Raw genomic sequence first — 14,331 nt, forward strand, 5'->3', positions numbered from 1 at the left:
ACCACAGACTCAAGTTTCAAGACCAATCTCAGATCATCCTTACAACATCATCAGGGTTATTTTTGTTAGACTTAATGTTCTCTGAAACATGCAGTTACATTTACAGGATTATATATAATTTAAAATATAAATATATACATACACAATATATACATACATAGAATCTCAAAATGGTATATTTTGGGTTTATTACAAACATATGGATATGCTATCGCAAATTTGCATAAGAAAATACATTATCACGAATGTATTGACTCATTTTAAGGTTTGATCATTTCTATGGTTGTACAGTATGTTGATTGGTTGAAGCACTGATTTATGCTTATGTGTTGTTGAAGAAGGGCTGACTGTGCAGTGAACCAACATGCAGCGTCCTGTAAAATAAAGATGTCATGTATTATATTTCTTGTACTTTTTAATGTGTATCCCAAACAAAACACTTTGTAGTAGTAGTGTAGTGATTACTGGTGGTAAGTTAAAAGATCAAAAAGAACACATGCCACACACAGCTGAAACATATTCACAGACAATTTATTTTTTAATTGAAATTAATTCACATCATGGTTATTTTTCCTGTTGAAGATCTTTTGTATTTTTATTACAACAGCCACAGAGCAGCAGCAGCAATAATAATAATAATAATAATAATAATAATAATAATAATAATAATAATAATAATAAGAACCCAGCAGGAGAAGCAGATCAATGCGGAGAAAGACTGAAAAGAGAGAGAAATATGATGGACACCCCTTTTCCATCTTATTACAATTAATTATAGAAAATAAAGAAGTTTTTTCAGTCTGTCAGATTTGTCAGACTGTGCCACATCTGACCCCATTCCTTCTGAAACAACTGTTAAGACTCGAGCACAGCTGTCCACATCTAGGACATGGTAGAAACTCTTAACAGTTTGTGTAAGATAAACATCAGAGAGATAATGTGGATGGGGAGGAATCAGGATGGTGACGCAAAGCAAACCACGGTGAGCTCCACAGGATACGGAGACACGACAGAACAGAAGAGGCGTTTCTATTCAACCATTACGTGTTCTACAGTATACAAAACCTTCCATGATAATCTCAACGTGCTGGCCCCCAGGCTCACAGTTTGGACAAGTGGCATCTCAATATGGCCCAAAAACTGTGGGATGAGTTCAGTGAAAGATTTTTCCAAGACCTACTTTTTTAAGGAATAGTTTGCTTTCATGCTGGGTTAGATGAGAAGATCGATGCCACTCTCATGTCTGCACGTGAAGCATGAACCTACAGGGGTCCTCCCTATGTTCCCCAGTGGCATAAGCCTATGCCTTCAGGGATTTAATTCAGCATTTTGTTAGGGTTAGGGGTTACGGTTAGGGTCAGGGTTAGGGGGTATTGTTAGGGTCTACACAAGCCTATTTACCCTGGAATTCGGCACTGAATGTTGAAAAAATAATGGACCGGGGAACATAGGACCCTTTCTGTGAAGGGCTGTCACAAATAAAGCGGGGAACATAGGACCCGGGAAACATAGGTATGCTCCAAAACTACAGCCAGCAGCAAGTTAGCTTACCTCAGCATTAAGACTGGAAATGGGGGAACAGCTCGCTCTATTTGAAGGGAACACAATCTACTAACCAGCATCTTTAAAGTTCAATTAAAAAGTGTGTAAAGATGACACGTTAATGTTTTAAGGGGGATTATGTCCCAGACTATTCCTTGTTTGTGTGCATTGATTTTCTGGATCACTGTGAGGCGGCTGAGCAACCAGCACAGACTTTTATCACAAAGATATAATATGGTAGTGTTAGGAATGCTGGTAGGATTTTGTTAACTTTTGACAAGGCCAGGCTAAATGTTTCCCCCAGTTTCTAGTCTTTATACTAAGCTAAACTAAGCTAGGCTAAGCTAAGCTAAGCTAAGCCAAGCAGCTGCTGTACTGACTAACATGACATTGGTATCAATCTTCTTATCTTACTTCTCGTCTAAAGAATCCAGTAAGCCTATTTTCTAAATTTCAAACGATTCCTTTAAAACATTCAGAAGTACTTATTCAGAACACATAAATTATAAAACAAATCTACAGTAAAGTTACAGTGAATTATCAGTTTAGTGATGTTTTGAAGCGGCAACTTTATTTAAAAAGATAACAGTCAGTCAGTGTGGTCCACTTCTGATATGATTATCTGGCAGGGTTAGGACAAAACTCTTGGGGAAAGAAGAAATATTTGCATAATATAAAAACCGACAAACTTAAATGATTAAATCTCAGCTCGGGGCAGCTTCAGTCCAACAGTACCAGTATTGCTAATGGCTTTTTAGAAAATCAAACCCTTACTGCCTCGACCAATAGGACCTGTCAGGACTCATGGGTAGATCCAGGCAACAACCAATCAGAAAATAATTTGATGGGATCTCTCCATTTCAGTCATTAACCTCAGTGAGATAGTGATCAGACCCTTTATCATATTTCAAACCTTTTATAAAACAAAATTACAAAACAAAAATACCAAATGACGCAGCGACATGTACATGCAAAAAATGAAACAACAAAAACACAGGAAACAAACATTTGATTGAAGTGATCAAATCAAAGATGTCGAAAACTTCAAAGATATCATGAAAACATAATTTGCTAGATTACAGTGCACTTTGTGTGAAAAAAACAACCACACACACATAAGATGAAGGCAACACCAGCCTGCCAATGAAGAAAGGCTGAGAGAACTAGAGAGGAAAAGAGGATGAAGGTGACAAAACCGGGGTGGGGGATTCAAAAATGGTTCGAAGAGAGGAAGGGTCGGGAGGAGACGACTATATACACTCATATATACATCATACAGGATATGAAAGAGAGCACAAGGTCCTAAAGCCAGACCCAAAGATGGACGTACACAAACTTAATGGCACCCAATAAATAGGAAACAAAGCATCTCATAGTGGACGGCATCCTGTCTTCTGCTGCAGCTTCTGCCTCAATTGGACAAACATCTAGAGCATTAGGGAGGTTGACAGGAATAAATAAATTGGATGGATGCATTCAGAGTGAGGCTGACTGGAAAAGGGTGGAAATCTGACTTGTATTGTTTTCTAGGGCCAAGAGAAAGCAACCCAAACCACATGTAGACAGAGAGGGGAAAGAGATTCTGGCAGACTTGATACCACATCATAGGAAATGTTGCCACAATAAACAGGCAACAATCTGAGGGAATGTAGATGGGAAAATATGGGAAAAAGGCGCCTATTTCCAAACTTTTGTCCCTTATAGCCTACTGTGAAAGAATATGTACAATAATTTTGTCCCATCCTTTGATGAGGAACAGCCTAAAATGTCACCCATGTATTATGTTGTAATATAAATACAGCAGAACAACTGGAAAGAGGTGGTGTGACAGAGAGAAAGGTAACAATAGGCAACTCATCCACAGCTCCACTAGAGGCACTGTGACTCTTGACCCTGACTTCAGCAGGGGGGTCAGAGACGTGAACCTAATCAGCGTCAGTGTCCACAGGCAGGTCGTGACAGCTTCCACTTGATAAACCAATGTGTACTAAAAGCATGTTGGCCGTAAGAAACAAGTGCACAAACAAAAAACAAATTTAATGAGAATGTTTTGCAAGTGTCCTTTCTTCTTTTCATAACCGTCTCAAAAAGAGCCAAAAAAAATAGCAGAGGATATGAAAATATACAACTCTCAGCTGGTGATGGGTCTTGTTTACAGGTCCACTTTAGAATTGCTGCAGTCCACTTTACAGGTCTACATAACCACCATGGCATGGTAGAGAGAGATCCATGCATTGGGGCCCTCTTGGTTGGCTTCTTGTGTTGTATGTTGCAAAAAAGGGACAACAGGGCCCATGTACTTCATTACTGTCAGGACATAATCCAGGAGACACAGAGTAAAGGAGGCTTTAAAGACACAACTTATAAATATTAGGCAGTCCCAGACCACCCAGCTACTGCTACACAACCGTCCTATTAAATAGTAAGGGGAGATCATCACTGAAAACAAATGAAAAAGGAACAAATGTTGCCATCGCCGTGTAACTTTCCTGCAGAGTTCCCGAAATGTTTCTGAAATGTCATCAATGAGGGTTATCTTCATATATGTTTTATATAGAAACACACAATATATGAAAGCACAGATGTCTGGAAAAATATGTTCATTCAAGTTGATAAAAACATTTTTTTTCCTTTTTTGTGTGTGAACGTGTCGTGTGAGAGGAATAGGCACAGTCTTGCAACTCTTCTTTTCTCAGAGGTAGCACCTCCTTTTCCCAATGAAAGACTTAAAAAGACCAGAATCAGAACCTGAAAACTGAAGCCAAAGAGCACTAGAGTGAGGACTGAAGTGATAGTTCAACGCGTCTGTTTGGACAGCTACATTGTGGATCAGATTAGAGAAGAACTGGAATGTGAGCTGCTGTATCCAGGCTTCATCGCACTCGGGCAGGAGAGAGAAAAAGAGAGGAAGGCTCAGGATTTCCTCACGACACACACGCACAGAGGCAGGAGGGCAACAGCTGGAGAGCTGGACTTGGACTGAATATGAAAACTGAGAGACCATATATGAAAGACAGGGCAAAAGATAAAGACAGAGAGAAGTGTCTCTTCTGTCACAACATGACAGCTACTTGCATGTCCTCTGATCACAAGGTCCTTGGAACAGAGGTAAGGGTTCTCATTTAGAAAAAAGTGATGCTGACTACACAGTTCCTTCCTGGTGATGGTGTAACTATAGGGGTTGGTGGTGACATCTGAAAGTGATGAAGGCTCCTCCTCTGATGTCATGGCGGGATGATGTCAGAAATCCTGGTTTAATGAGGGGCGATGATGGAGAGGATATCACTCCACAATATTCACGTGATGTATCTGAGCCTGTGTGCAGTGCGTACATGTGTTAATGTGTGTGTCTGGTTATGTATGAGGGTTGTGTGAGCGTGGCTGATCACCAGGCCTCTGTGTACCGAACGTCGACGTCTTTCAGGTTGGGCAGTTTGGCCTGCAAAGAAAAAGACAAAGGGAAACTGCATCAACACATTGAAACATACACTTAGAAGGCTAGCTCACAGTTTGGAAAATATGGTTCACCCCTGGTCAGATCAAAATGTGGAATGGATTTCAATGTTGTCTCTTTGCAGCCGGTAAAGAAGGTCCAAACATGTTTAGCCTAGTTTAGCACAAAGACCAGAACCAGGGGGAAACTGCTATCCAAGTCCCATCAGAAGTCCACCACACAAGACCACTCTTATTTATATGTAGCATTGTGTTAGCTGGCAAGCTAGTCACTGATATAGTCCAAGGTCATCTGGACAGCTCTTTTGCAGATGGTGCATGTATATGCACCCAGCTTTCAAAAAAGACCTGACTCAAGGTAAGTCTGCAGAAAAGCACATTTCCCAAAACATTGTGTGGTTTATTTTATGGGGCCTGTATTCCCCAAACATCTTAAGGCTAAAAGTAGCTCCTAACTTGCTGATTTAGCAGTTTTTCTTTTTTAATGGCTGCTGCCGACAATCGGCCCCATCGTCCCCTCGACATTTTAGAAAGCTTTCATGATCGTGGGAAGACACATTTATTTCAGGCCTTATAATAACACACTTTGTTTTGGTCTTTTTCACTTCTCCTGACTCTGAGTTTTCATTCAATGATTTCCTTCCTTTCATGCACAAGTTGGCCAACAACTAAAGCTGTTGTTGTTTGCACTTCTCACTATCACCATGGTTACTGCAGTGTGATCATTACGAGGCTTCTTCCATGGCTACCTGATCATTGTTAACGAGCTGCAGACATGGAAGAGACTGACGGTCAGCTGCACAGAATCTGGACTAGTCAGCAGCTGATATTACTCTTCTTTTCGTGTTCAAACATTGGATTTAAACTCTTTATTTGGATATGGAAACAAAGCTCCTAGAGTATTTCTATCAAGAATTCAATGACAGAGACCCAAAACAGCCCAAGACCAAAGACAGCTAATCACAGTTTGATGAAACTTGACTTCATCCATAACAACGGGGTCAACTCCCAAACCCTCAAAACCCTTTCTCTCAGCTTCACACTTCTCACAGTTCCTTATAGTTGCTCTCATGTTTGGGGAATACAGGCCCTAGTCTTTAATTTCCCAATATTCCCTGGTAAAAAAAATATGTATTTGGTAGTTTTTTTAATGGAACTTATGTGCCCCTTAAAGGATATTTAGCCAGTTTGGGGAAGCAGAACATGTTAATGTTTGATTTCTATCACTAGCTGGCTTTGCCAGTTCATGAGAACAGTGAGACTGGACCAACACAGTAAAGTTGTGGGCTGTAAAACCAAAACTATGAGCTGAAAGACTAAAATAATTTGTAAAGCTGAGGGAAACTGCAACGTCAGGGGATAACTGTCACTACATGTGACAACTTTCAAAATGACACTAGTCAGTGTAATTGACTAAGATTGTAAATTTAAAATATTGATTGGTACAGGTAAAATTATTATTTCCTAAAATTTTATCATCCTAAAAAAACAATGGGTAGACTTATACAACCCTGTTTCTAAAAGAGTCGGGATGCTGCAATGATTTGAATATACAGAGTTCTGTATATGTATGGTTCAGAATTATTGGTGCCTTCACAAATGTGCAGGTGACCCACGCCATGTGCACAAACACACCCCCATACCATCGTGGATACTGGCTTTGAACTGTGCTGATCACTCGCTGGATGGTCCTTTTCCTCTTTAGCACAGAGGACACAGCATCCATGATTTCCAAATAGAATTTCAAATGTTGACTGTTCAGACCACAGGAGAGTTTTCCACTTGGTCTCAGTCCATCTTAAATGAGCTCAGGCCCAGAGAAGGCAGCAAAGTTTCTGGATCTGGTTTCTATACGGTTGCCTTTTCCTTGGTAGAGTTTCAACTGTCATGTGTGGATGCAGTGATAAACTGTGTTCCCAGACAATGGTTTTTGGAAGTGTTCCTGAGCCATGCACTGATGTCCACTACACCATCTGTCTGTTTTTAATGAACATCACCAACTGTCTTCAGATTCTTTGAATCTTTTAATGATATCATGTACTGTAGATGATTAAATCCCCATTTTTCTTTTGAGTGAAGCCCTCCACATGTTTACTTCAGACAGACTCAGCCTCTCTGGATGCTTTTTTATACCCAGTCATGTTACTAACCTCAGTTAACATCGTTCATTATGAGATGTTCCACCAACTGTTTTCTTTTAGCTTGCCACAACTTTTCCAGACTTTGTTGCCACTGTCAACTTTTTTTAACTGTCTAGCATCAAATTAAATATGAGCAAATAACTATCAACAAACTGACATTTATCAGTTTCAACATTTTGTCCTATTTTCAATTAAATATGGGGTTCTAATGTTTTGTAAATCATCACATTCTGTTTCAATTTACATTTTACACAGTGTCCCTGTTGTGACTCTGTTCTGGAAACATAGTTGTACAAAAGTATTTCCTCTCAATCACCACTTAAGAGCCACTAGAAGTGTGTGGTGGTGTCTGTATCTGGAGAGACTCTGCCCTCTGCCTGGACTTCTCTTTTTTCTTATTTTATTATGTGTGGGCCATTTGTGGGTGTCAGCAAATAGCCTTTGGGTTCCCCATAACAGTGTTCAGGGCGAGCAGCCGTTCTCATTCCCAATACTCTCCTGGGCACACTCAGTGCTCAGACCAGGTTTTCAGCCACAACAAAGGCCAAAATGTGGCCTGCAACAGGCGAGGCTTGCTTCTAGCTAAGATGATTGCCAGAAATGCTACTAAAGCAGTTGTTGATCCCTTGCGGCCTCTACTGGGCAGTTAAGAGGAGTGAGGAGTTAGCAGTCAATGAAGGTATAAAGTAGAGCAGTCAATATAATAGTATTTTTAATGAAATAAATGAGCCAAAAAAATATGAACCTGCTCCAGTACTATGCAAGATAAGCTGATATGAGCTGTCTGGCAGTATTACCTTGAGGTCCTCATATGTGTCAGCTGTGAGCTTGGTGCTGTTCATATTCAGACTGCACAAACTCTTCATGGCTGAAAGAGGCAAACAGTTAAAGTTAGCCACAATAACATCATACACTTCTGAACAACTGACTTTAACACCCTCAACAGATATAAAAGTATTATGCCACTTTGATTATGCTGCTATCTTTTGGTACAGGAGCTCCTCGAAGAGCAGAATAAGCTCATAAGAGTTGTTTGAAAGTTGTACCCCTGCACACATCTTGAAAATATAAGCCATCTCCCTGTAGATAAAAAGACGGTTGCAAATTAAGGGGCAAACATACCTACCTATCTATCTATCTATCTATCTATCTATCTATCTACCTACCTACCTACCTACCTACCCACCTATCTACCTACCTATCTATCTATATATATATCGTCCTACCTATCTATCTACCTACCTATCTATATATCCTTCTATCTATCTATCTATCTATCTATCTATCTATCTATCTATCTTTTCTTAAGACTGTTTATTCTCATTAAGCAATAATTATAAATTTGCATGTAATAAAACAGCTTTCTATAGAATGCATTAAGAGGTTCATGTTGTGTGTTTTCTTACAACTGAGAGCCAGCAGCCCAGCATCAGTGACCGGAGTCTCACACAAGTTCAAAACCTGGAGGCAGGCCAGATGCTCGGACAACAACCTTAACCCTGCATCCCCAAACTAAAGGAAGAAATAGAGAAAGATATGACATACATTAGACTTCTGGAGTGATGATTTGTACTGTGTACTCTGTGCTCCTGCGTGTGTGTATACCTGTGTGGACCAGAGGTTGAGCTGTTTGAGTGAAGGCAGCTTGATGAGCTGCTCGGCACAGGCACTGGTGACGTTGGTGAAGGCCAGGCTCAGGTTCTCCAAGTTCCCAAAAGAACCTGAACTCAACAGGCGGGCCAGGTCAGCATCCTAAATGTCGAGGAAAATAACATTCAATAAACAGGAAATAGTAAATGCAAGTACAGAATTTTTTTAACACAATCATTCTTATAATTAAGTTTCGCCCAAAAAAGAAAAGCTCAAGAGTCTTTTTGCCTGCAGCAGTGAAGGCATCGCTGTAATGTAATCTCACCGTGGACTTTGAGGGCAGAGTCAGCCGGGTGGGGCCTCCTTTCCTTTGCTGAGGAGAAGACAGAGAAAAAAGATGGCGTCTGAGCTTGCAGGAACTTTTTCAGGCAGTAGATGGTGTGTGTGTGCATGCATGCTGCATTCATATCATACTGAGGAAAAAGTGACATAAGAGGTCTCTAATAAAATACTTCCTAAACTTACACGATTATGAAATGAGATAGCGTAGTAGCTAGCAGTCTTTTCTAGCAGTCAGACTCATCACAGGACACAACACTAGGTATAGCCTTTAACGTTCACCAGAATTAACAGATGAGTAGCCTTAATCAAATAAATACATTGATGAATATACAAATGAATCATTATATAGGCATGAATCACAGCGCTCTATAATAATTCCACTTTTCAAAAAAGTGTCCCCACAGCTTTTTAAAACAAAGTTATGGCTTGTGTCCTAATTCATTTCTTCAATTTCAATATGTCCTTCACGGGCCACCGTTGTTGGTGCTCAGGCCCTAATAACAATGAAGTTTACTTATATGGCACATTTTAAAATGCAAAAATATATTGTGGTGTTTCACAGTAAGGCAAAAACAATCATAGTGCAACATCAACTTAATGCATAAACACATTAAATAGGGTTAAAATATAATAAATAAAAAAATTTAGACCCTCAAACATAAGATCCAGGATCCCAGGGGAAGGCAGAACACAACAGGCTAGTTTTAAGATTAGATTTAAAAACAGCAAGTGAGTCTGAGGCTCCACTAGTGTGGCCCCAGTGATGCAAAGGCAGACAGCATGAGGGTTAGAGCTGCCAGGCCCCAGTGCCCAGGGTGAGGGTTGAGGGGTGAGGAGCTCCTGAAGGTAGGTTGGACTGGTGAAATTTATGGCTACTGAACATTTAAACCAGTGTGGAAGATAAATGCTGTACTGTACATACTGGTAGCATAAATACAATACAATCTGTACACATTTATGTACACAGCTGCTTTAGATGTCTTTATGTGCTATGCATCAGGTGGGTGAGTTGTCTTTGTAACGTACTTTTGTAAGCCTGTTGTTGGTAGCTAGCAAGGTATGTAGCCGTAGGTCTGCTGCTGGTATAACGGGACAACGACACGGCTGACCATGAAAACTAATGTGACCCTCATGTGTTCATTGTACTAGCAATTATTAGTAATTAGAAAATGAAACAACTCTAAACTAAGCTATTTATTTTAAATCTGTAAAGGTAAATTGTCATTTTCCCTTGGATTTACATTCATTTACACTGTTTTCTGCTAACAATAATTGTTTAAAACATTCAGTCTTTTTCAGGATCAGTAATTTGTTAAATCTTTTATCTGAATCTTTTTTAGATGACCTTTTAATTTTTTCGACACAATGAAATCATTCAGACAAAAACAAAACAGTAAAAATGGCAAGTGCAGTGCGTAAGCTTTACTTTGAGTGTTTCTGTGAGTGGATTTAATGAACAATTTTTAAGTATAAAGAAGTAAAGACATAAAAGAGGCACAGATAAAATGCATAAGGGTTATTATTGCTTATGGTAGCGAGTTCTTTGAATGCTTCACGTATGTGAGAAAGGGCCCCAAAACTTATCCTGCTGAGGGCCCTCATATGCCCAGGGCCGGCCCTGCAAGTGTAGAAACAAGACTTCTGTACCTCCTCTATTTTCAGGCTTTAGAAAATCTAGCCTGTGACAGGAGACTTTGGCCAATCACAGGTCATTTTAAAAAAGCAAAATCACCGTCAGAAAATATCAGATCGCATGACGCACAAAGACCTTCACCTCATTTGCTCTCCACACGGAATGTTTACCTGCCTGCACCCAAAGCATGCTCAAACATGATTGGTCAATAATACTCAGACTACAAACAGCAACCAGACCACTTCCCCTACCCAAAGCGACAGATTCTACATTTCTGCATAGAATCTGTTCATAGAGATTACCTGATTCATAACTTGGAAATACAAACATGTAGGAGTATGTGTGTTTTGTCTTGAGCCAAAAAAACCTCTGTAGGTTTTTTTTTAGCTTAAGACAAAACTTAGTGATCACTTAGTGATTAGTCCTTAGTGATTAGTCCTAATCACTAAGTGAAAAGCTCTGCCTCATCATGAAATGCAGAAATAATTGATCAAAACGACTTCTTAAATACGTATCTGTTGTAAGCAGATAAAAACCTTTGTTGAACAGTGGTCTGAAAGCATCTCAGAAAACACAGTTGTTTCCATGATGTTTTATATCTGCTGTGCAGTAACTGTATCTTGGATCTTACAAATAGTTTAGTTTATTACCATATTTTCCTGACTGTAAGTCGCACCAGCTATAAATGCATAATGACGGAGAAAAAAGTCACACTGGAATATAAGTCGCATTTTTTGGGGGAAATGTATTTTATAAAATCAGAGACCAAGAACAGACATTTCATCAAAGTAGAGTCATTTATATTCATCGCCTTGGCAACTACCTTGGAGTGGAGACGTAACTGCATCGTTGAACAGCCTCTCCCAGCACCACGTTGTTCGAGCACCCATTTGTGAGCTTATTTCTCTAGCTGTGGCCACCTAGCTATTAGCCCATGATTAGCTTTTTTGTCTTCTTCATTGCAGCAGCGTATCCTCTGCTTTTGTCCAGTCCCTCACAAGTTTGCTCACTCCAAACTTTCTTTCTGTTGCTCCATTACTGTTTTCATCTTCAGTGGTACAGGAGTAATAGGAGCAGCAGATGCTGAAACACAAGCCTAGAGCGCCCTCTGTCAGTGTGAAAATAACCAACATGTGAAATTATATATTTTAATATACAATTTGCACCTGAGTATAAGTTGCAGGACCAGCCGAACCATGAAAAAAAGTATACTGTAGCTGTTTGACACCTCTAACTGCTACTGATGAGGGGTTAAAAGTAAAACCAAAAGCTTGAAATTGTAACAAAGCCTCAGTACATTTTTAGAGTACTAATAGTACTTACTATTTCTAGTCCATAATTGTAGAGAGGGTTCTTCCTTACATGTCTCAAAAAGGAAATAACATTACATTCATTTGGCAGACTCAAGTCAGGATTCAGTGCCTTCTTCAAGGACACTACAACATGTGGAGGGACTACCAACGCTGAGGTCGAGCTGCTCTACTGCCAGAGCTGTGGCCGTCTGAACAAACTTGTCTTTACCTTGTAAGGATGAAAACAGTACTTTCTGTTCATGTGTATCGTACAACAGAGGATGGAGCTGCTCATACATGCTGCGTCATGTGTCTTTCCTTCTTCCTTAACTTCTGGGGCCTTTAACAGTGGCTGTGTTGGAATTGCGGATCAACAAGTAGGTCACATGCATCACCGAGGACACGAGAATGTGTACCTAATGAGAAACTGGTGATTTCATTTTCCTGCAGAGGCCTGCACTCCAACAAGCTGAACCCAACAGAAATGTGGGATGAACTGGAACAAGATGTTCTTAGTTCAGGCCTACAAGAACTGCAAAGTGCCAAAATGTACAGTACTATGTTCACTTCAGGCCTCAGTGTACCTAATAAAGTAGTTTGGTGTGTGTGTGTGCGTGTGTGTGTGTGTGAGTGCATGTGTGTGTGCGTGTGTGTGCGCATGTGCGGTGCGTGTGTGTGCATGTGTGTGTGTGTGTGTGTGCGTGCGTGTGTCAGCAGTAACTCACCAGTTCTTTGAGCTCTCTCTGTCGGTCACAGAGCTGCTCGTACATGCGGAGGCCCACTTGGGTGCTCTCCAGGGTGGAGATGATCTGCAGCTGGGTGTCTTTGTTCTCAATGATGTTGTACTCCAGCATCAGACACAGAATCTGGACATACATGTGAACAATACATACTGTAAAGGGGCATTCTACTGATTATATATGTGACCATCAGTTCACTCGTTATGAAGAGTACTACTAGGCCTGAGAAAACATTTGTAAAATCTTTCCTGTGAAGAAGCTTTGTCAAGTCTGACAAAATAACCCAGATGATGCCATCGTGACTTATCTTGAAGCTTAAGCTTTAAAGGTTGAATATGTTTATTCAAAGCTATATTTAAAAAAAAAAAGTAATACACCCACAGGGCTTTTTGAGGTGTACAGAATGAAAGTATTGCTCATCCATAAAAGTATATATTTAGTCTGAATAAATATTTTAAAAATGTTTGACAGGTTTCACAATGCCTTTCTGTCCTGTTCTGCTTCCACTGTAGCAGCCAATAGCGTTGGGCGTTGCTGGTTGCCAGGGTTGTCTGTTGTTAGGCTACAGAAACAAGATTTTTTATTTTTTTTTGGCCTTTTCATTTATTGGAAAGGACAGCTTGAAGAATGACAGGAAACAGGAATGAGAGAGAGGGGTACGACATGCAGCAAAGGGCCGCAGGTGGGATTGAAACTGGGCCGCTGCGTTAAGGACTTCTAGCCTCTGTACATGGGGCGCCCGCCACTAAGCCACCGAGCACCCCAACATGGAGCTTGATCCATTTTGGAGACAAGTATTATGGCCTCTGCTGTTTTGATTTTGACCAATTATTAAACATCTGTCTCCTCACAATACTAAATTGCTGGAATTCCCCTTCAATTCAGTCAATTTAAATGGACTTTAATCAGCTGTGCCACTTGACTAGTCATGAAACCAGAGCTGTAACGATTATTGGATTTATTGATTGGTCAACCAACAGAAAATTAATCTTATTGCAGGAGTTTTTCTCTTTTGCTATTATTCATATAATTCTAGAATAACCACTGCCATAATCACTATAAGTCATATTTCTATTATTATTGTAGTTGTTAATGTTATTATTGTGGTTGCTGTTCATTTCTGGGTCTCCAAGTAGATGGCCGGCCTCCATAGAGCCTCATTCCTGCCTGTTAAAAGGAAAGTTTTCGTTGACACTGTAGCTCATGGGGGAATTGTCGGGTCTCTGTAAATCAAAGAATGCGAACTAGACCAACACTATAAGGAAAGTGTCATACTGTGCAGCTTATGCTACCAACAAGACAACGTAAAATACGTGCCTAGGTTCACGTAGGCGATTTGAGTGAGGGGCTCAAATAAAACATTTTTCGGACAACATAGATTATTTCCGGGATATTTTGTCATTTTAATCAAATTCCAGGTGTTCCCATGTTTGCAAAACCACTACTACTTCTTCAGTTAATTCTTTTACTACCATTTCTACTTCAGTAATGTACTATATACGTAGAAATACAACCCAGCATGTGAGAACAAGTGACTTCATATAAGACTGGAATAAAGGCACATTGATACAAAATGGTAGCTAAAGTACTACATGTCA

At 40.0% G+C, this 14,331-nt stretch overlaps 1 protein-coding gene across 1 annotated transcript in view; it reads right to left on the bottom strand.

Annotated features, from left to right (window-relative positions):
• Positions 1-541: 541 nt before the first annotated feature.
• The window catches only part of cmip (c-Maf inducing protein), a 68,143-nt gene continuing 54,353 nt past the window's right edge, over positions 542-14,331 (bottom strand). The window contains exons 16-21 of the mRNA XM_083916824.1: positions 12,719-12,859; positions 9,052-9,099; positions 8,742-8,888; positions 8,543-8,648; positions 7,934-8,004; positions 542-4,981 (exon numbers count right to left, since the gene is read on the bottom strand). Of these exons, the coding sequence (XP_083772950.1) occupies positions 4,928-4,981; positions 7,934-8,004; positions 8,543-8,648; positions 8,742-8,888; positions 9,052-9,099; positions 12,719-12,859 (567 nt within the window). The 3' untranslated portion in view covers positions 542-4,927. The remainder of the gene's footprint in view (positions 4,982-7,933; positions 8,005-8,542; positions 8,649-8,741; positions 8,889-9,051; positions 9,100-12,718; positions 12,860-14,331) is intronic.

Source organism: Echiichthys vipera, assembly GCF_963691815.1.
Source record: "Echiichthys vipera genome assembly, chromosome: 7".
NCBI classification, from domain to species: Eukaryota; Metazoa; Chordata; class Actinopteri; order Perciformes; family Trachinidae; genus Echiichthys; species Echiichthys vipera.